The sequence below is a fragment of the Podarcis cretensis genome, assembly GCF_951804945.1.
Source record: "Podarcis cretensis genome assembly, chromosome: 5".
Taxonomy (NCBI): Eukaryota; Metazoa; Chordata; class Lepidosauria; order Squamata; family Lacertidae; genus Podarcis; species Podarcis cretensis.
In genome coordinates this window covers 7,892,709-7,916,695 of record NC_137174.1, presented here as the reverse complement: position 1 = coordinate 7,916,695, position 23,987 = coordinate 7,892,709, and the positions used below count along the sequence as shown (strand labels likewise).

The window sequence follows — 23,987 nt, the reverse complement described above, 5'->3', positions numbered from 1 at the left end:
TTCTTCTTGGATGGGAGTACCTAAAATACCTTCGTCATTTCCCTCAAGGATGGATATTTAATCTTTTAATTGTTGCTGTATTTGCCAGAGTTATCCAGGTATTTTATCTTACAATAAAATAAAATTAGTATTTTGCTACTAATTTAGTGGGGTTTCCAAAACAAGGTCCGCCATTTCCAATAAAAGCCATGTCCTAGTATTGGAACACAAATTTCCCACAGAAAACCAGTTGCTCCCTTCCTATTCTAGTGCATTTCCAGGTTGAATTCAAAGTACCTCTTACTGCACCCAGGAGCCCAGGGAATCAGAAGAACTGCCTGCTCCCATATAAACGTGGTTGCCCTCTAAAATCTCCTTAGGCTCTACTCCAGGTGCCCCTTCAAGCATTACATGGGCTGGGGATCAAGCATTTCTGTGTTGGCCTTGTGGATTGTGGAATAGGCCTCCCAGAAATATCATTTATTTTATCTTTAGGCACCAAATTACTCTCTTGTGCTTTTGGAAAGCAATAATAAAGTATCTATTGCTAGTTTACTGTTGCACTGAATTTCCTTTGTCGTAATACATTTAGACCGATGGTTGGGGTTTTTTTTTTTTAAAAAATGTGGCTTTGAATGTAATTGTTTTATTCTGAATTGTAAATCACCTTGAAGAGATGGAAAGGTGAGATGTGTTTTAAGTATTTATTCATTTGCTTGAGGCTTTTGTTGCAGCTTTTGGCTGCAATACATAAATATTCAAGCACTAAATCGTTAATCTCTGAGAGGTTTTTCTTAGAGTGAAAATTACTGGTTTTGTGAACAACATTGGCACTCTTCTGGATCAGGGATGCAAACTGTTAGTCTAAAAGTCAGATGTCGTGCTGCCAAAATCTTCCCAGGTCTCTGATGGTTCTTCTAATCTTTTAATCAAGGTGGGTTTTAAGTTTACCCACAGAGCAAAAAGCTTCATGTAAGCTCTGCACTGTAAGGTATTTTTCTGTACATGTGAATTAAGCAAAGTTGCACCTGGGGTCATTTGCTACAGGAATCGGTTTTTATGGCAAAATGCACTTCCAATTGAATAGGGTGGATCCCAACATTACAACGCTGGACATCCCTGTTCTAAATAAATATTATCTGGGCAGACTTAAGTCTTCTGTGGACTTACCCTTCCAGCATCAAAACTTTAAATATTATGCAAATGTGTATACAGTTTTAAAATGTTGCTTTTCTGTTTTAAAGATTCCAGCGGTACTCCAAAGAATCTTACAAATAGTAGGGGGAGAATAAGAAACCCGAACACCAGGGAACTGAGCGCTGTATTGAAAACATACGATGGTGCATTTCTGGATTTTCTGAAAAAGTGCCTTGTGTAAGATACCTTTCATTTGTTTTGCCCATTGCATATATATAGGCTCTTAAATCCTGCTTTTCTGTCCTTAAGTGTTGGTTAAATGTCTGGAGCTCAGTTATGGTAGCAATGTTTATTTTGATCTGCTAATTCCCCATATTGCCAGAGTATGTAATGAAAATGTTTTGCGGAAGGAAGCAGCGTATTTCACACGGCACTCCAGGAGTTCTTTGGAAGTTTGTCAGAGGTTTCTCAGTTAGTATATCAGTCATGGTGAACAAACTTTCCTGAAAGGCAGCTTGGCTACCCCTGCATTATCTCCCCAAAGAATGTGCAACTTTAAAGAACATATTGGACGTGTTCCAAGTGGCTGGTTCACACCATGCGCTAATGGAGAGTTATCCTATCTATGTTTTCCATAAACTTGCTTGGGCCCCATGGCAGACATGCAGGGAAGAGGTTCGTTGATAGACAAGTTTTAAAACCACTAGGTTAGGGCGATACTAGATGGGATCACAGTCAGCATGTGAGCTGAATTGGCAGATTTAAAGACATGATGTCAGAGCTGCCTCCAGGTCCCAGCTCACAGAGGACCAACGCTAGGCTGTAGTTATGTACAAAAGTCTTTATTGAGGTTCAGTTTCCATTTTAAAGCCGCAGCGTGCAGCTCTACGTCTCGACCTTAGACCAGTGAAGTCCCGTCTGAGTCTCCTCCCCTTCCACACCAGTTTAAGACTCTCGCCTTGCTCCACCTCTTCCTAAGTTCCTTTCTCCTCTGGGCCCTCCTGCCCGCTAGGGTTTCATCCTTCCTGGACTCCTCTGACGCTGACCCTGATGATTCTTCCCCCTCCTTCCGGCGGGCTTTAGGACCTGGTTCCCTATCCGGGCTACCTTCTGTGCCGCTCGCCTGTACATTTGAACTTGGCGCGCGTGCCCAGCCTGCAACTTTCCTCTTGACCGTTAACTCGCTCTCCGATGGAGGCGTGGTCAACCCTGACTCATCTTCTCTCGCTGGTGGTGCATATGTGGGCTCTGACACCTGGGACTCCTCCCCCCCACTACGCTCTGGTGGGGAAGCTGGTCCTGATTTCCAACTGCTGCTCTGGGAGTCCCCGCTGGCCCCTTGCTTCTGGGGTGTCCCCCTTGGGTCGCCCCTTGCCCTGCCCATCGGCGCCCCCTTCTGTGAATCTTCCGATTCGCTGGAGAGGCTCATGGAATCTATCGGGCTGCTGTCATCTTCTCCTACGCTGCCCTCGGATTGCTCCCCCTCGCTCTCCATCTCCTCTCCTCCCTGCGCTCCCGCTGAGTCCCTGACACATGATTTTAGAAGTGTAAGGCCACAGTCACTTGGTGCCTTGGGAGTTATTGGTGGCTGGCTGCAAAGGTGGCTAAAGTTAGATCTATTGCCCTTGAAGCTCTGCCTCCCAGGACCCCCCTTTCAATGCCTGTTTAAAACTTACCTATGCATTCTGGCATTCTCAAACTGATCTCCCTCATCTATCTTTCTTCTTCATTTTGCCTCCTTTCAGGCTCTAAGGAGAACAGGGCCTTTGCCTTTTTTTTGGATGCAGCGCCTATATATTAGACTCTCAGATTTTTGCAGAGCAAATTATGTGACATGCAGTGATGAAACTGCTGTGAAAATGCAATTACTGACACGGGCGGTGCTGTGGTCTAAACCACAGAGCCTAGGGCTTGCTGATCAGAAGCTTGCTGATCAGTTGTCCACGACTGGACCTAACGGTCAGGGGTAAAGGTAAAGGTAAAGGGACCCCTGACCATTAGGTCCAGTTGTGGACAACTCTGGGGTTGCGGCAATCATCTCACTTTATTGGCCAAGGGAGCCGGCGTACAGCTTCCGGGATATGTGGCCAGCATGACTAAGCCGCTTCTGGCGAACCAGAGCTGCGCACGGAAACACCGTTTACCTTCCCACCAGAGTGGTACCTATTTATCTACTTGCACTTTGACGTGCTTTCGAACTGCTAGGTTGGCAAGAGCAGGGACCGAGCAGCGGGAGCTCACTGCATCGCAGGGATTCGAAACGCTGACCTTCTGATCGGCAAGTCCTAGGCTCTGTGGTTTAACCCACAGCGTCACCCGCGTCCCTTACGGTCAGGGGTACCTTTACTTTTTAAGGTCATACCATATGAGTGTAGTGGTTTCATGTGCTGTCACATGTAGGATAATGTGAGTAATAAGCTTCATATGCACATAGGTTTGTATGTGTATAATACAATCATGCTCCATACTGATGTTCTCCATATGTTTTATGTCAAGATGGAAACCTTCCTTGCGCATGACTCCGGAAGATGCAATGCACCACTCCTGGATGCAGGACCCATGGTTACATAAAGCAAAACAAAAGCCCAAGGCTACTACGAAGTCAGGCGAGGCAGAGAAGAAGAAGGAAAGCACTCATAAGAGTGCTCAGCCAGAACGAGGTGGACTCATAGTTCTTGGCTCTTTCTCCCCCCCCCCCCAATGAATTGTCTTTAAATAGGTATTTCAGGGGGAGACAAACCAAAACCAAAACACCAGGAAGCCCCTGCCAAGTTCAGCAGCATCTTGAGGTCTGCTTCTTTCTCTTTGGCAGTTTGTAAGAGAGTCTGTGTACTGGTCCAGTAAACGCTTCCACTGCGCAACCAGCAACAGTTCTCTTTGCAGAGCATTGCAGAGATTCTTGTTGCAGTACAAGCTTCAGAGTCTCAGCAGCAAAGAAATAACGACACAGGGAAGCCTGTCTTTCCAAAGACAGGTTTATTGCGGAAAGATAACAGAAACACCTCCGGAGCTTTCAGACATTTTTGCTTCACGCCCCACAGGCAGAGAAAACAAACACTCTTTATATAATGAGCAACTTAACAACTTAACGAGCTTGACTACTTAAAGTCACATGACATTGCTAACCTGCCAGCGTCTAAGGTTTCACACCCTAACAGTTTGCATGTTATGGAAACCAGAAAGGCTACGTTATGGGATACTAGTAGCTGAACCCAGCTTCCAAAGAATTCCAGCTCCAAATAAAGAAGCAGCAGCAGCAGGTTTCCATCTTTTATGGTCGAAAAGATATGTTTGAAATAGTCAGTGCCAGAGGACTTGTAGCATAAGATTTTTCAATGATTGTACGGTGGGGCTGCAGCACAATATATGCCTCCTTGCCCTTCCCCATGATGGGCAGAAGCAGGGAAAAATATGAAAAATAAAACTCTTTTCATGTAATTTATTGCAAAATTGCATAGCGTTTTGAAAAACAGATTTTACAAAAGAATAGAAACAATGCACATTTACCGAATTTGCATAACCTATACATTTCACAGAATCTATTTGGTTACCTTTCTGTGCATTTTGTTGCTTTCTACCCAGCTCAGTTTTCTGCTCCCCTAAAGTGTGGCGAGCAGGATAAAAAGTATGATGTGACCATGCCTCTCTGTTCAGGTAACCCCCAGGGAGTAGTTGAACCTGTGTGGGCAATTTCGGAAAGCAGAGGGCCGTGCAATTGCCACATCACAAGTGCTCTCAAGCTCTGGTGTCCATGCCTGCCCCTCGACCATGGAAAGGACACCGCATAGTCCCCGCCACCGTCCGGTTCCTAAATTCTCTCAGCCCATTGCAATTGTTCCCTGGATGTCAAAGCAGCCTCCGTCAGCCCACAGACTGATGTGGGGTGGCAGGTGGAATGAACTGAAAATGTAAACATCATTTTCCTTGAGTGTGCCCTCCAGTTCCGAGACCACGTCAAGATATGTACACACAAACAAACACGCTGTTTGCTTTCGGGTTGGAGGAAGTCTGTCTTCTGCTACTGAAGCCATCACTGTGATGCATTTGCTAAGAAAACACCGGCCATTTGATGTCTGTTTCCTGAGCCCAGTTCCCCCTCGCCACCAGCTGTTTCAGGGATAGAGGTTGGTCGCCTATGTTTGCCGTGGAAAGAGAGGGAGAAAGGAGGGACTGAGAACAGAGGAAGCATTATCTCCCCAGTGATCGATTATTAAGGTGGAGAGAGTCCATCAGTGATGGACAGCTACGTGTTTGTAGTGTGGAGAGACAAAACGCGAAGGTCCCACGCTCTCGGCTCCACTTGCACGGTGATGGTAGCTTCCAGAGACATCTCGCAGAACTATCTTGAGATCTCGCTGGAAGCTGCTGCCGCCGCCATTTCTCCTTACTTCTCTGGCGGTTGGTGAGCAAAGGTCTTCATGGGATTCTGCCGCCCAAGATGGCGGCTTCCATCAGCCTCATGGGTAGGCCGGCCGGGTGGTGTACTAGAAATACTGGTTTTTGTTACACATCTCAACCTTCCTGTTCTTTCAGCCCACTGCACTTCTACCTGTTTAGGGAAGCTTTTAATGTTTGATGAATTATTGTATTTTAATGTTTTGCTGGAAGCCGCCCAGAGTGGCTGGGGAAACCCAGCCAGATGGGCGGGGTATAAATAATAAATTATTATAAATCATTATATTACTACCTGCACCACTCACAGAAACCTCAAGCAGGTACAGGTATCTCTAGCAGAGGCTGCCTCCCTGAGGCATAGCCCTCCCCACAAATCTCAGAGCCACACAGTCTTCCCTGTACAACATGCATTTTACTCTTCTGTCCAAATTCAGGAAAGCTCTGCAAACATTTCTGTCAACCTGCTGTTCTCTGCCCATCACAATCCCAAAGCAGCACTTTGAGAAAGAGGCCCCTATTATTTGTGTCTTAGGAGGAGAAAAAGGCATGTGTTTGCTGGAGGTTTCTTTTCTTATCTCTTGTTGCCAGGGCTAAACAGCAGCTTCAGTATTGGCCCAGTAGGATTGCCTTGGAGAACAGTCTGAGCACGCTCAGTGCTGGTTTCCCTAAGGCCACACCTCAAAGCACGTTCGTTGCAGCTAGCCAGGAGAAGGCTGTTGTTGTCAGTTTCGATAGCTGGTTTTTATAATATTTGTCAAGAGAGAGCAGTGGCGGACAGTTGTATGTTTCTAGGTTTTTGCTTAATTGTTTGCGTTTATTTTTGTGAATGGGGAGGTGAGAGGAGAAATGTGGCCTCTGTGTGTGTTGCAACTTTCAACACTTAGATTCACAGAACTGTCAAGTTGGAAGGGACCAAGAGGGTCATCTAGTCCAGTTCGCTGTAATGCAGGAATCTTTCACCCAACGTGGGGCTCAAACCCTGAGCAAATTACATGCTGCTTGATATATAACCGATATATAACCTCTATATAAAATAAGTGGTTTGCAAGAAATATTAAAAGGATGAATACAGTTAAAAGCAATTCTAAACTATGCCAGCATCCACAAGGCTGGATACAAAAGTGTTTTAAGCAGGTGCCAAAACCTTACTTGAACACTCCTCTTTATATTTATTGAAGTCTGGATTTGCATTTTCTCTTAAATTTTGTGTCTCCCCTTTTCTGCAGATGAAACCACACGGCACCAATCTGCCGGAGAAATAAAATCTGATCCCGCTGAAAAGTTATCCGTTGCGGTTCAGAAATTATCTCCCATCATAACCTCCCAAGATGCAAACCAAGAGGAAAAGGAGGATTCCAACAAGCAAGAAACTCCAGAAAAAGAACTGGAAACCATGGTGGACAAAACTGTTAAAAGAGAACAGAGAGACCATAGGACTGAGAAGGTCATGCACAAAAATACAAGCGTCTTGCCACCCATCAAGTACAAGCAATGACTAGTCCTCTTTGCATATCATTTGTGGTCTGCTTTTAGGTAACTTTTTTGCTGTAAAATGTTCAAGAACAGAAATTTAACATAACTGTCTGTATACGGTCTGTGCACATTTCTTGGTGTGGAGGAAGACTGTATGAGTGGAAATGGGTACTCTTTTACAGTTCAAATAGAATATATTTTGCTCTCTTGAGGGACAGAAATTAATTTTGATCAGAACAAGGGTGTGGCTGATCATTTTACTTGTGAGTAATGCAAGGTGAAGACATAGGACCTCTGTCTAACCTCCAAGGCATTTCTTGCACAGCTCATGGGCTGTTATTTCAGTCAGGGGTTTGGTTTTTTTAAAGTCTCGTATTGTATTTTATTTATTAAATTTGTATACCGCCGTATATCCATAGATCTCAGGGTGGTTAACGACACCAGAAGCGACAGGTGTTAAAAAACCCCCACAACTTAAAACATTTCCCAGAAAATAGAAAGAAAAAATCAGAGCAGCAAGATAGGGGTACCAGAGCTCTGCATTGTGACCCCAATTCAATTGATAGGAGCCCTATAATTTGCACAAGAGTGATAAAGGGGCATTGTGTGAGACCCCTGCGCACACACACACACACACATTTTAAATGCCTGTTATATATGGGATAGGGATGCGGGTGGTGCTGAGGGTTAAACCACAGAGCCTAGGACTTGCTGATCAGAAGGTCGGCGGTTCGAATCCCCGCAATGGGGTGAGCTCCCGTTGCTCGGTCCCTGCTCCTGCCAACCTAGCAGTTCGAAAGCACATCAAAGTGCAAGTAGATAAATAGGTACCGCTCCGGCGGGAAGATAAACGGCGTTTCCGTGTGCTGCTCTGGTTCGCCAGAAGCGGCTTAGTCCTGCTGGCCACATGACCCGGAAGCTGTATGTCAGCTCCCTCGACCAATAAAGCGAGATGAGTGCCACAACCCCAGAGTCGGTCACGACTGGACCTAATAGTCAGGGGTCCCTTACCTTTACCTTATATGTGCTACCATTCCAGTTTCCAAGATAAGCTCTCACATGAATTGTGTAGAGATCTTGAGAAAACAACTTTTTCTAAATGTGTTGTTGAAATCTCAAGTTCACCCTCTGTAACCAGCGACTGACACCACAAGGCCACTGGAAGCAAAATGGCCAGCTTGTGCTCAGGTGAGAAGCAAATGGGAGTAGGGGTTTGGTGTTAGAAGCCACCCACAGAAACGTCACCACACGTGACAGGTTTCCGTCATGGTCCTCCATGCACCAGAAGCAGTTTAGTCATGCTGGCCACATGACCCAGAAAGCTGCCTGTGGACAAACGCTGGCTCCCGTGGCCCGAAAAGTGAGATGAGTGCTGCACCTTTGACTGGACGTAGCTGTCCAGGGGTCCTTTAACTTTACCTTTTATGTTTCTGGTGAGTTTCCTGGAACAAAACGATATCTGGATCAGCCTTTCACCAGAAAACCTCAATTCTGGGGGAGGGGTTTGCTCCCAAATTTGGTTTAGCCATGACTTGGTTGGAATCTCATAATAGCACAAGGTTCCACAACACAGATGATGTCGCAAAATGATTAAGGTAGCCATAAAATCTTGATTGCTGCGATAATATTGAAATTACTGCTTTCTAATTGAAGCACTGGAGGGAGCCATGTGGTTTTGAACTCTGTAAAAAAAGTATTTTGAGCTCAGAGGAGGAAATTATTATGCTTTCAATGGGAGTGGTATCTGAACTCAGATCACCCGCATAATTTTGTAAGCATTCATAAACGATGGCTTGCAGTGTCAACTTGAAGTCTTGAGGGTATGGCTGGTCCCTCCGTCAAATAACTTTTGTGCTCCTGTGAAACTACAGTGGTGCCCCGCAAGACGAATGCCTCGCAAGACGAAAAACTCGCTAGACGAAAGAGTTTTCCGTCTTTTGAGGTGCTTCACAAGACGAATTTTCCTATGGGCTTGCTTCGTAAGACAAAAACGTCTTGCGAGTTTTTTCCCCTCCCCCCCTTTTTCCTAACCGCTAAGCCGCTAATAGCTGCTAAGCCACTAAGCCGCTAATAGGGGTGCTTCGCAAGACGAAAAAACCGCAAGACGAAGAGACTCGCGGAACGAATTAATTTCGTCTTGCGAGGCACCACTGTATAAATCATTAGTGCAGGAAGACTTCAAGGGCTCTGTAGCCTCGCTAATAAGCCTCTTTGCTCTAGAGAAACTGTAAGAGATGGAATATAATTCAAATTGCATTGGTGGCAAAGAATGCAGTATTTAAAACATTTGCAACAGAATAACTGCTGCAAGAAAAACAATTCAGATCCAGCCTGCTGGATCAAACTGCCCAGCTAAGTCCAGCATCCTGCTGTCACAGTGGTCAACCAGATCTCCGTGAGAAGCCATGGAGCAGGACATGAAACCAAGAACTTTTCTTCCCTCCAGTGGCTCCCAGCAACTGGCATTCAGAACCATTGCTGCCTCCAGCTGTGGAGGTAGAGCAGGCTTCCTCAAACTTCGCCCTCCAGATGTTTTTGGCCTACAATAATAATATAATAATAATAATTTATTATTTATACTCCGCCCATCTGGCTGAGTTTCCCCAGCCACTCTGGGCGGCTTCCAATCAAGTGTTAAAAACGATACAGCATTAAATATTAAAAACTTCCCTGAACAGGGCTGCCTTCAGATGTCTTTTAAAGATAGGATAGCTGCTTATTTCCTTCACATCTGAAGGGAGGGTGTTCCACAGGGTGGGCGCCACTACTGAGAAGGCCCTCTGTCTGGTTCCCTGTAACCTCACTTCTCGCAATGAGGGAACTGCCAGAAGGCCCTTGGTGCTGGATCTCAGTGTCCGGGCTGAACGATGGGGGTGGAGATGCTCCTTCAGGTATACAGGACCGAGGCCGTTTAGGGCTTTAAAGGTCAGCACCAACACTTTGGATTGTGCTCAGAAACATACTGGAAACCAATGCAGATCTTTCAGGACTGGTGTTATGTGGTCCCGGCGGCCACTCCCAGTCACCAGTCTTACTGCCGCATTCTGGATTAACTGCAGTTTCTGGGACACCTTCAACGATAGCCCCACGTAGAGTGCATTGCAGTAGTCCAAGCGGGAGATAACTAGAGCATGGAACATTCTGGCAAGACAGTCCGCGGCCAGGTAGGGCCTTAGCCTGCATACCAGGTGGAGTTGGTAGACAGCCGCCCTGTACACACAATTAACCTGCGCCTCCATGGACAGCTGTGAGTCCACAATGACTCCCAGGCTGCGCACCTGGTCCTTCAGGGGCACAGTTACCCCATTCAGGACCAGGGAATCCCCCACACCTGCACGCCCCCTGTACAACTCCCATGACCCCTAGCTAGCAGGACCAGTGGTCAGGGATGATGGGAACTGTAGTCTCAAAACATCTGGAGGGCCTAGTTTGAGGAAGCCTGAGGTAGAGCATAGCCACCAAAAGCCCTCTCCTCCACAAATTTGTCTAATCTTTTAATGCCATCCAAGTTGGTGGCCATCACTGGAGGAGCAAGTTCCAAAGTTTGCCTCAAATGCCCCATTTTAGTTGAAATGCCTAGGAATGAAGACTGCTCCGCCACTTAAGTATTTCCTTTTATTCATTTGACTGCTCAGCAGGGGAAGATTTAGTAAAACTCATAACATCATATCTGACAAATGAGTGCTGTGGAAATTAATGCTGTGACGGAAGAGAAGCCTGCGCTCGGAGGGCAGGGCGCAGGGAGAGGCCGTCGTGTTCACAGGTTTTGAAGCAGCCAGTCCAGAACTGGCAGCCGCACAAAGTTGCCCAAGGCCTCGCCCAGCTGCCTTTCCTTCTCATACTTCAGAACTGCCTGCATCACTTCTCCGACGCTGTAGCCCCTGTCCACGGCCACTGTGGAGAGTTGCTGAAGCTGTGGGGGGGGGGGAAGACAGCGATGAGTGCGATTTATTTGGGGAGCGTGGGTGGGGGGCTGGTATTGGTTCATATTCACCCACCAGAACTTTCACATTCCCACTGACCTGCAGCACCTGCCCAATAGCCAATTTCCAAAATCATATTCTACTCGAGATGGAAGCCCAGTTTATACAATCAGGCCCAGCTTCCGCTATACTGCAGCACAGGGGTAAGTCAACATAGGGTCATCCAGCTTTTCCAAGCTCAACTTCTGTTATCCCTAACCGTTACTCATGCTAGCTGGGCCTGATGGGAGTTATAGTCCAAAACATCTGGAAACAGAACATTGCCTATTCAGTCAATTCTTTAGTGCAGTCCAAAGACCCACAAATAGATTCCAGTACATAAAAATACAAAATACATACGTACTACTTGAGCGGATAAAACTAAGCTTGTCCCAGACCTTTAACTAATAAAAAGTGCTTTCTGATCGTGACCGCCTCAGAAAGAAACTGGCAACTGCCAAAGATATGCTTGGAATCCTATTGTCTAATAGGTGCCTAACATAAAATTCTGTGGGTTTGCAATTAAAGGAATAATCTTTTGTTGTCTGACCTGCTTGTATAGTCTGCAGGCCAGTGGAATATGCTGTATAGATTCTTCTACCTGATTTGTAGAGGGGCATAATCTAGCAGAGTAAGGAATATCCACAAATCTGCTTTGATGCAATTCAGAAGGAAAGATATTCAGTCTGTCCTTGGTAAAAAGTCTGCGGTAGTTGACCACTGTCAAGTTCTTTAGATATTCAGCTGTGTAAAGTGTCCCAACATACTGTAAACTCACAGCTCTTGGTGAGCAGGGTAAGTGTGAATGGGCCTGAAGATCACCATACGCAACGGCTCACAGTTTTGTTTTTGTGGTTCAGAGCCCAAGTGTTCAAGAAGAGATGGGGACAGCCCAACTGAGGAAGCTTTTCGGGCGTTGAGCTTGGACCAGCAACTTACGAAATTGTCCTGAGCTACATGTTGGAGTAGTCCTGTGCCCAGTTTGAAAACATTGACCTTAAGTTAGTATTTTAAGGCTGCCCACCAGGTCCTGGTCAGTAGAGGGCATTCCCCAGTTTCCATGAAAATTGACTGTGTTAGGCATATATCTGGAGATCTGGAGGAGAAGCCTCAAGAATTTAGCCTGGAGGTTATTCAACTCAAATATTATTCCTCCACCCCAGATATTAGAGGCTAGTAATTGGGCAGCTGCTTTGGCATTGAATACTTTGATGGCAGGTGGAATATTTAGTAAAGAGTGGCTAACTGACTAGCTTGTACTTTCTGGAGGGCCACAGATCGATGGGTGGTCCATGTTGTTGTGTGATGGAATGTCAGCCCCAGGTATTGGAAGCTTGCCTGTCTAGTATCCATTTGCATTGGGAAAATTTATTCTCAAAACCCAAGATTTTAGTTTTCCCAAAGTTAATTTTTAGATCATTCTGTACGCAATAAGACATGAACCTCCTTAGTTTCTCCTGGTCTGGAACGTTACAGAATAGCTGCATCGTCAGCATACAGTAGTAATGGAGTCCTCCTGACCCTAGGTTTGGGCATGTGGCCAAGTGAGTCATCCTCTAGGTCATTTATAAATCTGTTAAACAAGGAGGGTGCAAGGATACAGCACTGTCTGATTCCTCTAGACATAGATATTTCACCTGAGAGCTGTCCCTGGGTACCACATCTGACTAATAGCTTGCTATTACTATAAAGGGCCTTGATGAGGCAGAAAAGTCTATTGTCAACCAGAACCTTTTCCTACTTTCCCCATCACTTGGCTCTGGTGATGGAATCAAAGGCTGATTTTTAGGGCCATAAAAGCTACATACAGTTTGCTTGTAGAGGTCTTGAATATTTCTCGGCAAGGTGGAATAGAACTATACAGCGATTGGAAGTTGAACAGTTCTCTCTAAATGCAGCTTGTGCCTCAGTAAAGATGCTATTAGCATTCAGAAAGGCAGGCAATCTAGTGCAGAGGTGGCAGACATAATTTTTCCCTTTATTGATAACAAACTAATGGGTCTATATTTCTCTGGGTCACTGGGTTGGCCTTTCTTGAAGATTGGCACCACTATTGCTTTGTTTCTCGCAAAACCCAGATGACCACTGCCAGTAGCTATTAAAGAGTACAGGGGATCCCATAGGACAAAGGCCATGGGGCAAAATAGTATCACCATCTTCTTGGACCGTTCACAGACCTAGAACTGGAACCACCAGAAAACTGTGTTCTGTGGTTCTGTATCAACTAAATATCTAAATGTGACTAATGGTACCAAATACCATTTGAACAAGATTAAACTCATCCAATGGCAACATTATAAGCAGGGCTTTTTCAGGCATAACTAACCAGAACTCAGTTCCTGCATCTCTCAGGTAGATGCCATTGCTATTCTAAAAAAATGAGGGAAGTGTTCACGGTGAGTTCTGGCACCTCTTTTTCTAGAAAAATAGCACTGATTAGAATGGTGCAGTTGGATAAGTTGCTCCAGGGCTCAAGCCTGCAAGGGGCCCCAGATGCTGTGCTTTCACTTTTTTTAAAAAAAAAGTCTCTAGCATGCTTGGAAAGAAAGTTAGGAAGCAAAACATTCAGGCAACTTTCTAAGTGGTCTGTATGAGAAGAGGCCCGTCTGGCTGCTCCACCTTTCAGTGTTTTTCACCAAGAAGTCAAAACTGTGACTGATGATTAGTGAATTATTTGGAATCATTGGGGTTCTAAAGAGCTCCTTCCATTTGCACAATTTTCTTTTCTGCATGAAACCAGCCTGAGCAGAAGGAGAGGTTGCAGCAGGAGGGAAAGAGATGAGAGAAGGGGATGGGCAAAAGGGAGAGTAATCAAAATTGGAAGGTGATTCCCCAATACCCCTGCCCTAACCCTGAAAGGTTATCTGTGATATATCAGGGAAATACAGAGGCAACAAAACTTCTTGCAATAACACGCACAACTTAATACTATCCCACGCAAATGCCCCCACTAGTTTCTTCCCATTTACCTTATTCAGGGTCTCTTCATCATCATCCATGAAGTACAACACGGGGACGTTCAACTGAGAGGCTGCTACCCACTGAAGGATGGCTTGAAGCTGTTTGTTCTGAATGTTCTCCGGAGCATTCTGGTTGGTTACAACCACTTTGCGGCCAGACACCGTGTCTTCCCCTGACCCTATTCGGCTTTCTGCAGAATCTGTGCCCTTTGCATACAGAGGCCCGCAAGCGTCTTCCCCATCTCCCATATCCCCCAGACCTGACTCAGGATTGCTGTATTTGGCTATCATGAGACACAGTTTGGTCACTGTATCCACCAGGTTGTCAATGAAGGGCCCGCTGCCTCCTTCCTTCCTGTTGACATCAAACTGATCCAGAATCATTTTGGTCAGTCCAGAAATGGCTTCCTCGTAGGAGTGGTCTACTTCGGAAGCGCCTGAAGGCCCAGGTCCCTCGGGGCATTTGTAAGTGCTCTTGTAGGCCTCGTCGGCCATCAAAGTTCCGGCGTTTCCTCCTAATTTGTTGACCGTCTCATTGATGAGCTTTTGCATGAGCATGACTACGACACTTGACATGTCATTTTCGGCATTGGTCTCTGACTGCTCGTCGTCACTTTGCTTCAATGAGTCAAACTGTTTTGATAAAGGCAGTGTACAGGCGTTGCCACCTTTTTCTTGGGACAAGAACCCGAACCCGGTGCCACCTGCCTTGCCGCTCCTGCCACATTCGGCTTCCTTCAATGCATTCTCCTGCTGGACTAGATGGTACTGTATCAGCAGCAATGCTGTCACAATCAGGTCTCTTGCCCAAGAATCTGTTGAGAGGTTAGCAAGATCTTGGTTTTCTGGATTCCACCCAGCCTTTGATGACTGGGGATTTGAACAGTCGTCGTGTTGTTTCTGGTGCCACATGGTGAGGCCCTCCTTTATGATGTGGTTGCCCACGGTTTCTGCGCAGGTCATTTCTTTCTCTTTACAAGATTCTGTTTTCGTGGCAGAAAACCTCATGTTTTGAGACTTTCCATCATGTCCAGACCCAGTCTTGACACTGGCAAAGGCCATGCTCTGAGACTTTCCCCTGTCGCTCACGTGCTTCTGCACAATCAAAGCATTGTGTAACCGATTCAGCATGGCTTGGACAATTTCAGAGGCCTTCTGACTTCCCTGCGTGAAGAGGCTTCGCTTCACGGCGGAAACAAAGTCAGAGTCGGTCATGAGCGTTCCGGTGACATCGTGTAAGTTCTTCATGCAGGAGTCTATGAAATCAGACACAACCTCTTTGGAGTGCTTCAGCAGAACCTTCTTCAACACGGCACAAGCGATGTTTGAGTCGTTCACCTTCACCTTCATGGTCTTCATAACCGAGACCATCATATCGGAAACCACGTTGTTGGCGTAAACCAATATGCCTTTGCTCAGTGAGTTGCCATACTCGTCTGGACCAAAGCGCTTCTTGCGGTTACAGCCTTTGATCCCGTCCCTGTAAGGGTCACTCTTATTAGGTATTTCTGCATTTTCTTCTTTGTAATAAAACGCGGTCTTCTTCTTAGAAGCTGGGGTTTCTTCATATTCACCTTCACACATCTTGGGTGGCACATTGTGCTTGATGTCCTCCGTACCCACTCCGATAGACCTGTGGCCGTGGTCCCCAGCAGGGCCATAAAGCGACTTATGTATGCATGTGTTGTTGCCATCTGACCGGTCGTTCATCTCTTTCCGGGCCATAGCTATGGCAAGGTTGGAAAGCCTATTGCAATAAAAAGATACGTCATCCGGATCAGGATTTGTGTTTGGTGAAGTAGAGCCATCGCTTTCTTCATCCTTGGATTCCTTCTGACACGCAGCCTTCATGGACAAGTGAAAAGTGGGTGAAGCCCTGTTGGAGCTGACGTTCACACTGAATTCCTCATCGCAGACACTGAAACCGCCCGGGGAACGCACATTGCGCTGCGGCATGTTTTGCCTCGTCGTGGAGGGGTCCCTCGATTTTGCACCCCCTGCGTTGTTACTGGCATTCAACACGTTCTGGACTCCGATGGCACAGTTTTCCAGATCTTTTCGGAGCCAGCTTAAGACTTTGAGCGGATCAGAGGCAGTTTGCTGAAAAAGCTTGGCTGAGTCAGTCTAAACAGCAAACAAAAGACAATTTGACAACGGTTTAGTCCCCTTGGTTATTGTACAGTGGTACCTCGGGTTACATACGCTTCAGGTTACAGACTCCGCTAACCCAGAAATAGTACCTCGGGTTAAGAACTTTGCTTCAGGATGAGAACAGAAATCGTGCTCCGGCGGCACAGCAGCAGCAGGAGGCCCCATTAGCTAAAGTGGTGCTTCAGGTTAAGAACAGTTTCAGGTTAAGAACCGACCTCCGAAACGAATTAAGTACTTAACCCGAGGTACCACTGTAGTCAGTAAGTACAACGTCCTTGCTCTTTTGATTCTGGGAAACACTGAAATGTCACAAGTGCCATTCTAATGGATATTGATTGCCTGGTCCAGGAAAAGTGTGCCGTCCGGCATTTTGTCACCCCCCTCAGTGGTGACACCCGGGGTGGTCCGCATCCATTGCACCCCCTTCCTCCGCCCCTGCTCGCATGTGGAGGAGTGAGGGAAGGCAGGGGAGACAACGGGGTAGGGCTTCCTGTGGGGTTTTCGCCCCTTGTCAGCCAAAAAAATAGCTATATATGATTTCCGTGTATACGTGCTGCCTCTGGAATGTAACCACAATGTGTGATGCAACTAGGCTATAATAGAAGTCTCTTTCTGTTTCATGGGACTTACTCCCAGATAAGTAGATACGGGATGGGAACCTAGGCCTTGGCATAGAGCTAGTACTGGGAGAAGCTGTGTTCCTGTGCCTTTAACACCCCTGTGGCAGGCAGAATTCAACAGGCCTTTTCTGACATGGAAGCAGAACTATGGGGAAAAGCTTCACCAGTTCAGATTCTGTCTGTTAGACATTACAGTGGTACCTCTAGATGCGAATGGGATCCGTTCTGGAGCCCCGTTCGCATCTAGAAGCAAACATAACCCGTGTCCGTGCATCTGCGTGTGCACGGGTCACGTTTTGGCGCTTCTGCGCATGACGTAATTTTGAGCGTCTGCGCATGCGCAAGAGGCGAAACCCAGAAGTAACGCGGTCCGTTACTTCCAGGTTGCCACGGAGCACAACTCAAACGCGCTCATCCCGAAGCACATTCAACCTGAGGTATGACTGTACATTTGTGGCTGCTGGCTTATTTTGGGGCCTTCTACTCCACCTGCAAAGGAAAACACATTTTATGCAAATCTGTGAGCTCTTTGTCACTGGGTCAGAGAACCCAATTCACATATAGTGTACCGAACCCAGGAAATACCGTCGGCACCTGAGCTCAAACGTAAAGGATCAAACACATCTTCAGTCCTAGCACATTAAGAAGCAACAAGATTAGTCTCCAGAAAGCAATTATGCCGAAATAACTATCAATTTCTTACTGTCCAGTTCTGGTCCTCCTCATCACTTGCGGTGTAACGATCAACTTTACACAATCCACTCTGGCTCTGCAACCAGTCGATACTCTCTGTCATCTGCAATAAAGAGGAATTACAACTAGAGTTAAATTTCCAGGGGGCCATATTCAGCGTAATTCAGATTTGTTTATTTGTATCTAGTCATCAGACCTTTTACAAATCAGAAGGGAATTAAAGGTAAAGGTACCCCTGCCCGTACGGGCCAGTCTTGACAGACTCTGGGGTTGTGCGCCCATCTCACTTAAGAGGCCAGGGGCCAGCGCTGTCCGGAGACACTTCCGGGTCACGTGGCCAGCGTGACATCGCTGCTCTGGCCAGAGCCAGAGCCACACATGGAAACGCCGTTTACCTTCCCGCTGGTAAGCGGTCCCTATTCATCTACTTGCACCCGGAGGTGCTTTCGAACTGCTAGGTTGGCAGGCGCTGGGACCGAGCAGCGGGAGCGCACCCCGCCGCAGGGATTCGAACCGCCGACCTTTCGATCGGCAAGCCCTAGGCGCTGAGGCTTTAACCCACAGCGCCACCTGCGTCCCGTAGAAGGGAATTACGTACTTGTAAAAAATCAACAGAAGTTAATGTCAGTAAAAACAAACACAGACTCAAATAAAACTCTGTAAAAGCAGAAGCAAAATTCTGGATTTCAAAACCACAACATTCAATCCCTTTAAAATTATGTAAACCCTAAATAAAACAAAGCGTTCACTTAAAATTCTGAGGCTCCCTGGCAAGACGCAACATTCTCCCTTAAAAAAATAATAATCCCTATCATCTATTACTGGAGGTAGGAAACACAGGGTTTTCAAAGTTACATATCTACAAAAGTCCACAATGTGGATTCATTACAGTCTCATGGACAAAACTTTCAATATACCACCCAAAAATTTGTCCCATTTATTGTTCTCTTGGCATATGATATAAGGGCAGAGTCTCATGTTGTTTACCAGGAGGGAGAGAGGGAGGGGAGGTATAGAGTTGGAAGGGACCACAAGGGTCATTTGTCCAACCTTCTGCCGGACATGGGGCTCGAACCCTGAGTTTAAGAGTCTAATGCTCTACCCACTGAGCTAGAGTGCTGTATTGGCTCTGCTGGCGCATTCGCACAATGCCTCATCCCTCATTTTGTTGTTGTTTAGTCGTTTAGTCGTGTCCGACTCTTCGTGACCCCATGGACCAGAGAACGCCAGGCACTCCTGTCCTCCACTGCCCCCCGCAGCTTGGTCAGACTCATGCTGGTAACCTCGAAAACACTATCCAACCATCTCGTCCTCTGTCGCCCCCTTCTCCTTGTGCCCTCCATCTTTCCCAACATCAGGGTCTTCTCCAGGGAGTCTTCTCTTCTCATGAGGTGGCCAAAGTACTGGAGCCTCAGCTTCACAATCTGTCCTTCCAGTGAGCACTCAGGGCTGATTTCCTTCAGAATGGAGAGGTTTGATCTTCTTGCAGTCTCCTCCAGCACCATAATTCAAGAGTCTCCTCCAGCACCATAATTCAAAAGCATCAATTCTTCGGCGATCAGCCTTCTTTATGGTCCAGCTCTCACTTCCATACATCACTACTGGGAAAACCATAGCTTTAACTATACGGACCTTTGTTGGCAAGGTGATGTCTCTACTTCTCAAGATGCTGTCTAGGCCTGTCATTGCCCTTCTCCCAAGAAGCAGGCGTCTTTTAATTTCGTGGCTGCTGTCACCATCTGCAGTGATCATGGAGCCCAAGAAAGTAAAATCTCTCACTGCCTCCATTTCTTCCCCTTCTATTTGCCAGGAGGTGATGGGACCAGTAGCCATGATCTTCGCTTTTTTGATGTTGAGCTTCAGACCATATTTTGCACTCTCCTCTTTCACCCTCAATAAAAGGTTCTTTAATTCCTCCCCACTTTCTGCCTCCTCACTTTCCATCCCTCATTTTAAGGAACAGCAAGACCCCTGGCCAGAAGCTAGAACGGCAGCTTTGCTCCACCAGACAAGCTGCTTCTACACAAGGGATATTAACATGCACAAGATCTTAAACCACAAGAACAGGTATGTACAGTGCTTTTTTCTGGGGGGACGCAGGGGTATGTATACCCCTAAACATTTTGTGAATCTTTTGTGGATTTACTTTATTTATTTCCCCCGATTTGAACTATAAAATGGTGATTTTCTTGAGTCAAAATTAGAGTACCCCCTACACATTTTTTTAAAAAAGAAAAAAAAGTACTGGGTATGCACCATTTTTGTACCTTCTAAAATAGCTCAAGATATCACATTTAACTATGCTTTGGTAAATGCCATCCTAGATTCTGCAAACCCTTTAAATAACAAGGAAATGTAAGGGAGAAATTGTGCTATTTTAGGTACAATACGCATGCTCTAGCTAGCTACTCTGACTGGGCGGTAACCAAGTATTTTCACTAGTGCAAAGAATGTACACTTACACAACAAAACTACCCTCTCTTCTTCCTGTGTCCCCCAATCTGCTATGGAGGGTTGGGAAGGGGAACGGGGGGGGGGGGGGCGGGGACGCCAGAACAGATTTAGCGAGTACAAGAGTGGATTGGAAGGTTCACTGCACTTTGCAGAATTGTGTCACTGAATACCGCCCTGTGTAGCTTAGCTTCTGAAGGATAATAAAAGGTAAAGGTAAAGGTACCCCTGCCCGTACGGGCCAGTCTTGACAGACTCTGGGGTTGTGCGCCCATCTCACTTAAGAGGCCGGGGGCCAGCGCTGTCCGGAGACACTTCCGGGTCACGTGGCCAGCGTGACATCGCTGCTCTGGCCAGAGCCAGAGCCAGAGCCGCACACGGAAACGCCGTTTACCTTCCCGCTGGTAAGCGGTCCCTATTTATCTACTTGCACCCGGAGGTGCTTTCGAACTGCTAGGTTGGCAGGCGCTGGGACCGAGAGCGCACCCCGCCGCAGGGATTCGAACCACCGACCTTTCGATCGGCAAGCCCTAGGCACTGAGGCTTTAACCCACAGCGCCACCTGCGTCCCTGGAGGATAATAAAAAAGTGTTAAACAAACAGTATTACAATCACTGTCTGAAGCAGATTCTCTTAAAGATCTATATTTACATTCCACTTTTCCAGTCCGGAGAAAGCCTAAAGGAGACAGCAAAACCAAAGCAGAACCATATCAAAAACAGCAATGCAAATAATTCAAGGAAACTACAAAACTCATTATTAACTTATCAAAGCACTCTAACAATGAATCACAATACCCCAGCAACTTTAGAAAAATTAGCTACCTAAAACCCCAGCAGAAAATGAACTAATTAGGAATAGCTGCAGAAAAATACAACAAAGTTATCAACCATCTTCACGAATGCCAATATTATTTTTCAGTCTCTTATACTTTGGTAACATTTCTGTCCTTTTTCTTCCTTTTCTAAAAACCCACCATTCTTTTTCATATGATTTGTAGGCCCAAGGGATGTCTCTGAAAAGCTGCTGACACTCTCAACTTCCAGGAGTGGCTTCCATAAGTTGCCATATATATATATACATAAAAGAATCTATGAGAGAGGGAAAAGAAAATTGCTGTTGACAGCTCTCCACTAAGTTGTAGGGCATTAACATCAAATCCAGTACAGCAAATATCCTTGAGCATAATCCATTGGAGAATTATCCTTTTCCAAACCCGTTGAAATGAAATTAAGTACCAGGATGCTCTTCTGCAACTCCCATTTACTCTAATGGAATTGTCCTTTGCAATTCTGAGTGCCACTAACTGAGCAAAATGAGAATGTGAAACAGCAGAGATTTTCTAAAATTACACACTTTTGCCCATGTATTTCCTGTGCATCTCAGCCATCTCGCTTCACAAAGAATTTTTCTGACATAAAATGCAGATATTTTGATGAAGAGAGTTATTAATTAAATTGATCTGTGTATTAACCTTGACTTACACTACAAAACTTCCCTCTCCTCTTCCTGTGCCCCCCATCTGCTATGCAGAATTCACATTCGTGCCCGAAAGCTAATGCTTATTTATTGTTAACTTGCTAAAGAAATTTACAGATCACACATGGAGTACTGTGATCAGTTATGGGGGCCACCATTTTAAGAAGGATATTGACAAGTTGGAAGGTGTGCAAAGGAGGGTGACCAAGATGATCAAGGATGTGGAAATCAAACCTTTTGAGGAATGGTTGAAGGAGCTGTTTATAATAACAGCTGCTCAATATTCAAGATCTGTGGGCTAGGTTGACACAAAGGCACACCTGAGAAATTTCCCCATGTGACCTCAGAAATAGGGCAAAGAGTGAGAGCAACAGGAACTTTCCCCTTTACTCTCTTAAAGTTGCACCTGGAAGAAATGCAAATATTCTCTTTTTCATTCACTTCTCATTAATTAGGTGGGCCCCACTAGAAGGAAAATTGCCTGATCCTTAACGCCCACTACACAACAGACGAAACAGCAGCAAGGCCATTTGGATAGATCTTTGGAGTGGATGAACAGAAAAGTACAACCCAGCTGGTAAGAATTCATGAGTTCATTCTTTTTCTCTGGGTGCCCCCTGGTCAAATAAGGGCTCTCTTCAGTAGGGTCACCAAGTGGAAAAGAGAACATGCCTTCAGAGGTCAGGGAGAAAAAGGAATTTCAGCAGATATCGCTTATCACCACCCAGTTCCACACCTTTAAATCCCCCAAAATGTGCTCACTGCAGAACCAAGGGTCTTTGCCTACCTCTATCACATCAACGTGACCATCCAAAAGAATTCCCACCCACCAAAAAAGCAGAATTTTTGGCCAAAACTTCCAGGATATTCTTTGAAAGCTCCCCACGCTGTGGTCTCCTCACTTACCCTCCACTTGCCAGAATGCAGACTGACATCACAAAGCACCAGGAGAAACTGGCTTTTCCATGGCAACAGTCAACACTGCAAGGAGGGGGCCAGGCTAGCCCAAGCCTGGCATGAGATCTGAAATTAAAGGCTCCTTTAATCATTCCCTTGTGGAAGAGAGAAGCCCTCTGCTCCTAAAATATGTGGGAAGAGAGGATATCTTGTTTATTACTATCCTTCCTAACTTGCACTAGCAAGTTCCTTTATGCAGCAGAGTTACATTCCCCTTTCTTACATGAACAGCAGATAGCTAGTTGCAGGCTCGTGTGAGCCTCTCACTATTATACAATTCAATCTGTCTCAGACTGAATTGTACGCTCTTGGTAAATTCCCTTGAATCCCTCTTAAAAAGAATAAAGACGCCACAATCTTATTTAAAGATGATAAAATTAGTTTACTCACATCAGTTCACAGTTGGATTCCTGAAGGCAGACTTAGTTACAAATATGTACATGTGGATCTACCTCGTATGGGGGAATAATCCCAGTGCTGCTTCTAGCTGAGAGCTAGCAGAGCAATCCTAGCTAATAGCTGGTGAAACGAAGATGGAAGTCAAAAAGAGGGAAGGGTGCTGCGTGACTCGTCCTTTTGTTACCTGGACAGGTTAGGTCACGCCCACCTTCTATCACATGCAAAAGGAAGGATGTTCCAGCCAGGAGGAAGAGGCCGTTTTGACTGGCTGGACCAAACATCCCCTCACATGTCTTTTCTAGCATTACAAGTTTTTTTTAGGGAGAATCTCTACCAAATATTTTATTGACTTGTACAGTGGTACCTCTAGATACGAACGGGATCCGTTCTGGAGCCCCGTTCGCATCTAGAGGTAAACGTAACTAGCAATGGCACGTCTGCGCACGCGCGCGTCGCTTTTCGCTGCTTCTGCACATGCGTGTGACATCATTTTGAGCGTCTGCGCATGCGCAAGCGGCGAAACCTGGAAGTAACGCGCTCCGTTACTTCTGGGTTGCCGAGGAGCACAACTCGAACACACTCAACTCGAAGCATATTTAACCCGAGGTATGACTGTAATGTGCTGATATATATGTAATTTCTAGCATAAGTTGTTTTCTTTTCCCAGAAAACAACTGTTTCTGTTAAAACGTAGTGTTTCTGATATCTTTTAAGTTTATTTGAAGACCCGACCGTCTGCCAAAATCCGAAATCAAAGACATAGATTACTTTGTTGATTGTCCATGATTTGTTAATAATAAAAGAATAAGCAAATATTCAAATACAGTGTTGTGTGTGATTTATTTGGATGTTCTCTACTTCTGGGTCATTTCTTATAGTTCAGCAGGAGGTTCTAGATAAAAAGCAAATAAAAGTGGAGATAAGGCTTTGTTTAATACCATTAGAATTTGAAAAAAATATTACAATCCCTGTCATTGCTATGAAGATGAGCCAAATTGTAGCTTTAAAGTTGATTAATGATTCCTATATTTGGGGGGGGGGCAAAATTTCTGAAATTTTAATAAGCTTTTAAGAAAATCTCAATTAACTTTATTAAAAGCCTTGGTTGCTTGAATAGAAAGGACCACTGTAGGAGTGCTGCAGTGATTAATTATATTTAATGCTCCCCTTATAGAGTCAGCTATCTGTCTTGATTTAATTATTCAAATTAATAACCTTAGGCGCTATATGACTTAGTCTACCTATCAAACTTTAAAAACCTATTTCCACATCTTGATTAATTACAACAATCCATACAACTGGGATATTTACCTGATTTCAAAAGTAATATT

The 23,987-nt window shown here is 45.5% G+C and overlaps 2 protein-coding genes across 6 annotated transcripts in view; one reads left to right on the top strand and one right to left on the bottom strand.

The window, feature by feature from the left end:
* DYRK4 (dual specificity tyrosine phosphorylation regulated kinase 4) overlaps positions 1 to 7,099 on the top strand; it is a 51,653-nt gene extending 44,554 nt beyond the window's left edge. For all 3 annotated transcript variants that reach the window (XM_079975139.1, XM_079975138.1, XM_079975140.1), the window contains 3 exons: positions 1,224 to 1,353; positions 3,613 to 3,776; positions 6,738 to 7,099. In XM_079975139.1, the coding sequence (XP_079831265.1) occupies positions 1,224 to 1,353; positions 3,613 to 3,776; positions 6,738 to 7,006 (563 nt within the window). In that variant the 3' untranslated portion in view covers positions 7,007 to 7,099. The remainder of the gene's footprint in view (positions 1 to 1,223; positions 1,354 to 3,612; positions 3,777 to 6,737) is intronic.
* A 3,486-nt stretch (positions 7,100 to 10,585) lies between these two features.
* On the bottom strand, positions 10,586 to 22,218 carry AKAP3 (A-kinase anchoring protein 3). Of its 3 annotated transcripts, XM_079977337.1 has the most exons (6): positions 22,088 to 22,213; positions 20,798 to 20,912; positions 20,473 to 20,499; positions 17,381 to 17,473; positions 13,916 to 16,030; positions 10,586 to 10,897 (listed from the first exon to the last, which is right to left on the bottom strand). In XM_079977337.1, exons 2-6 carry the CDS (start codon positions 20,798 to 20,800, stop codon positions 10,742 to 10,744), a joined length of 2,394 nt encoding a protein of 797 aa, XP_079833463.1. In that variant the 5' UTR covers positions 20,801 to 20,912; positions 22,088 to 22,213; the 3' UTR covers positions 10,586 to 10,741. The 3 variants fall into 3 exon arrangements, with proteins under 3 accessions (XP_079833463.1, XP_079833464.1, XP_079833465.1); XM_079977338.1 differs by lacking the exon at positions 20,473 to 20,499; XM_079977339.1 differs by lacking the exons at positions 20,473 to 20,499; positions 20,798 to 20,912 and having other exon boundaries at positions 22,088 to 22,218.
* Positions 22,219 to 23,987: the final 1,769 nt, after the last annotated feature.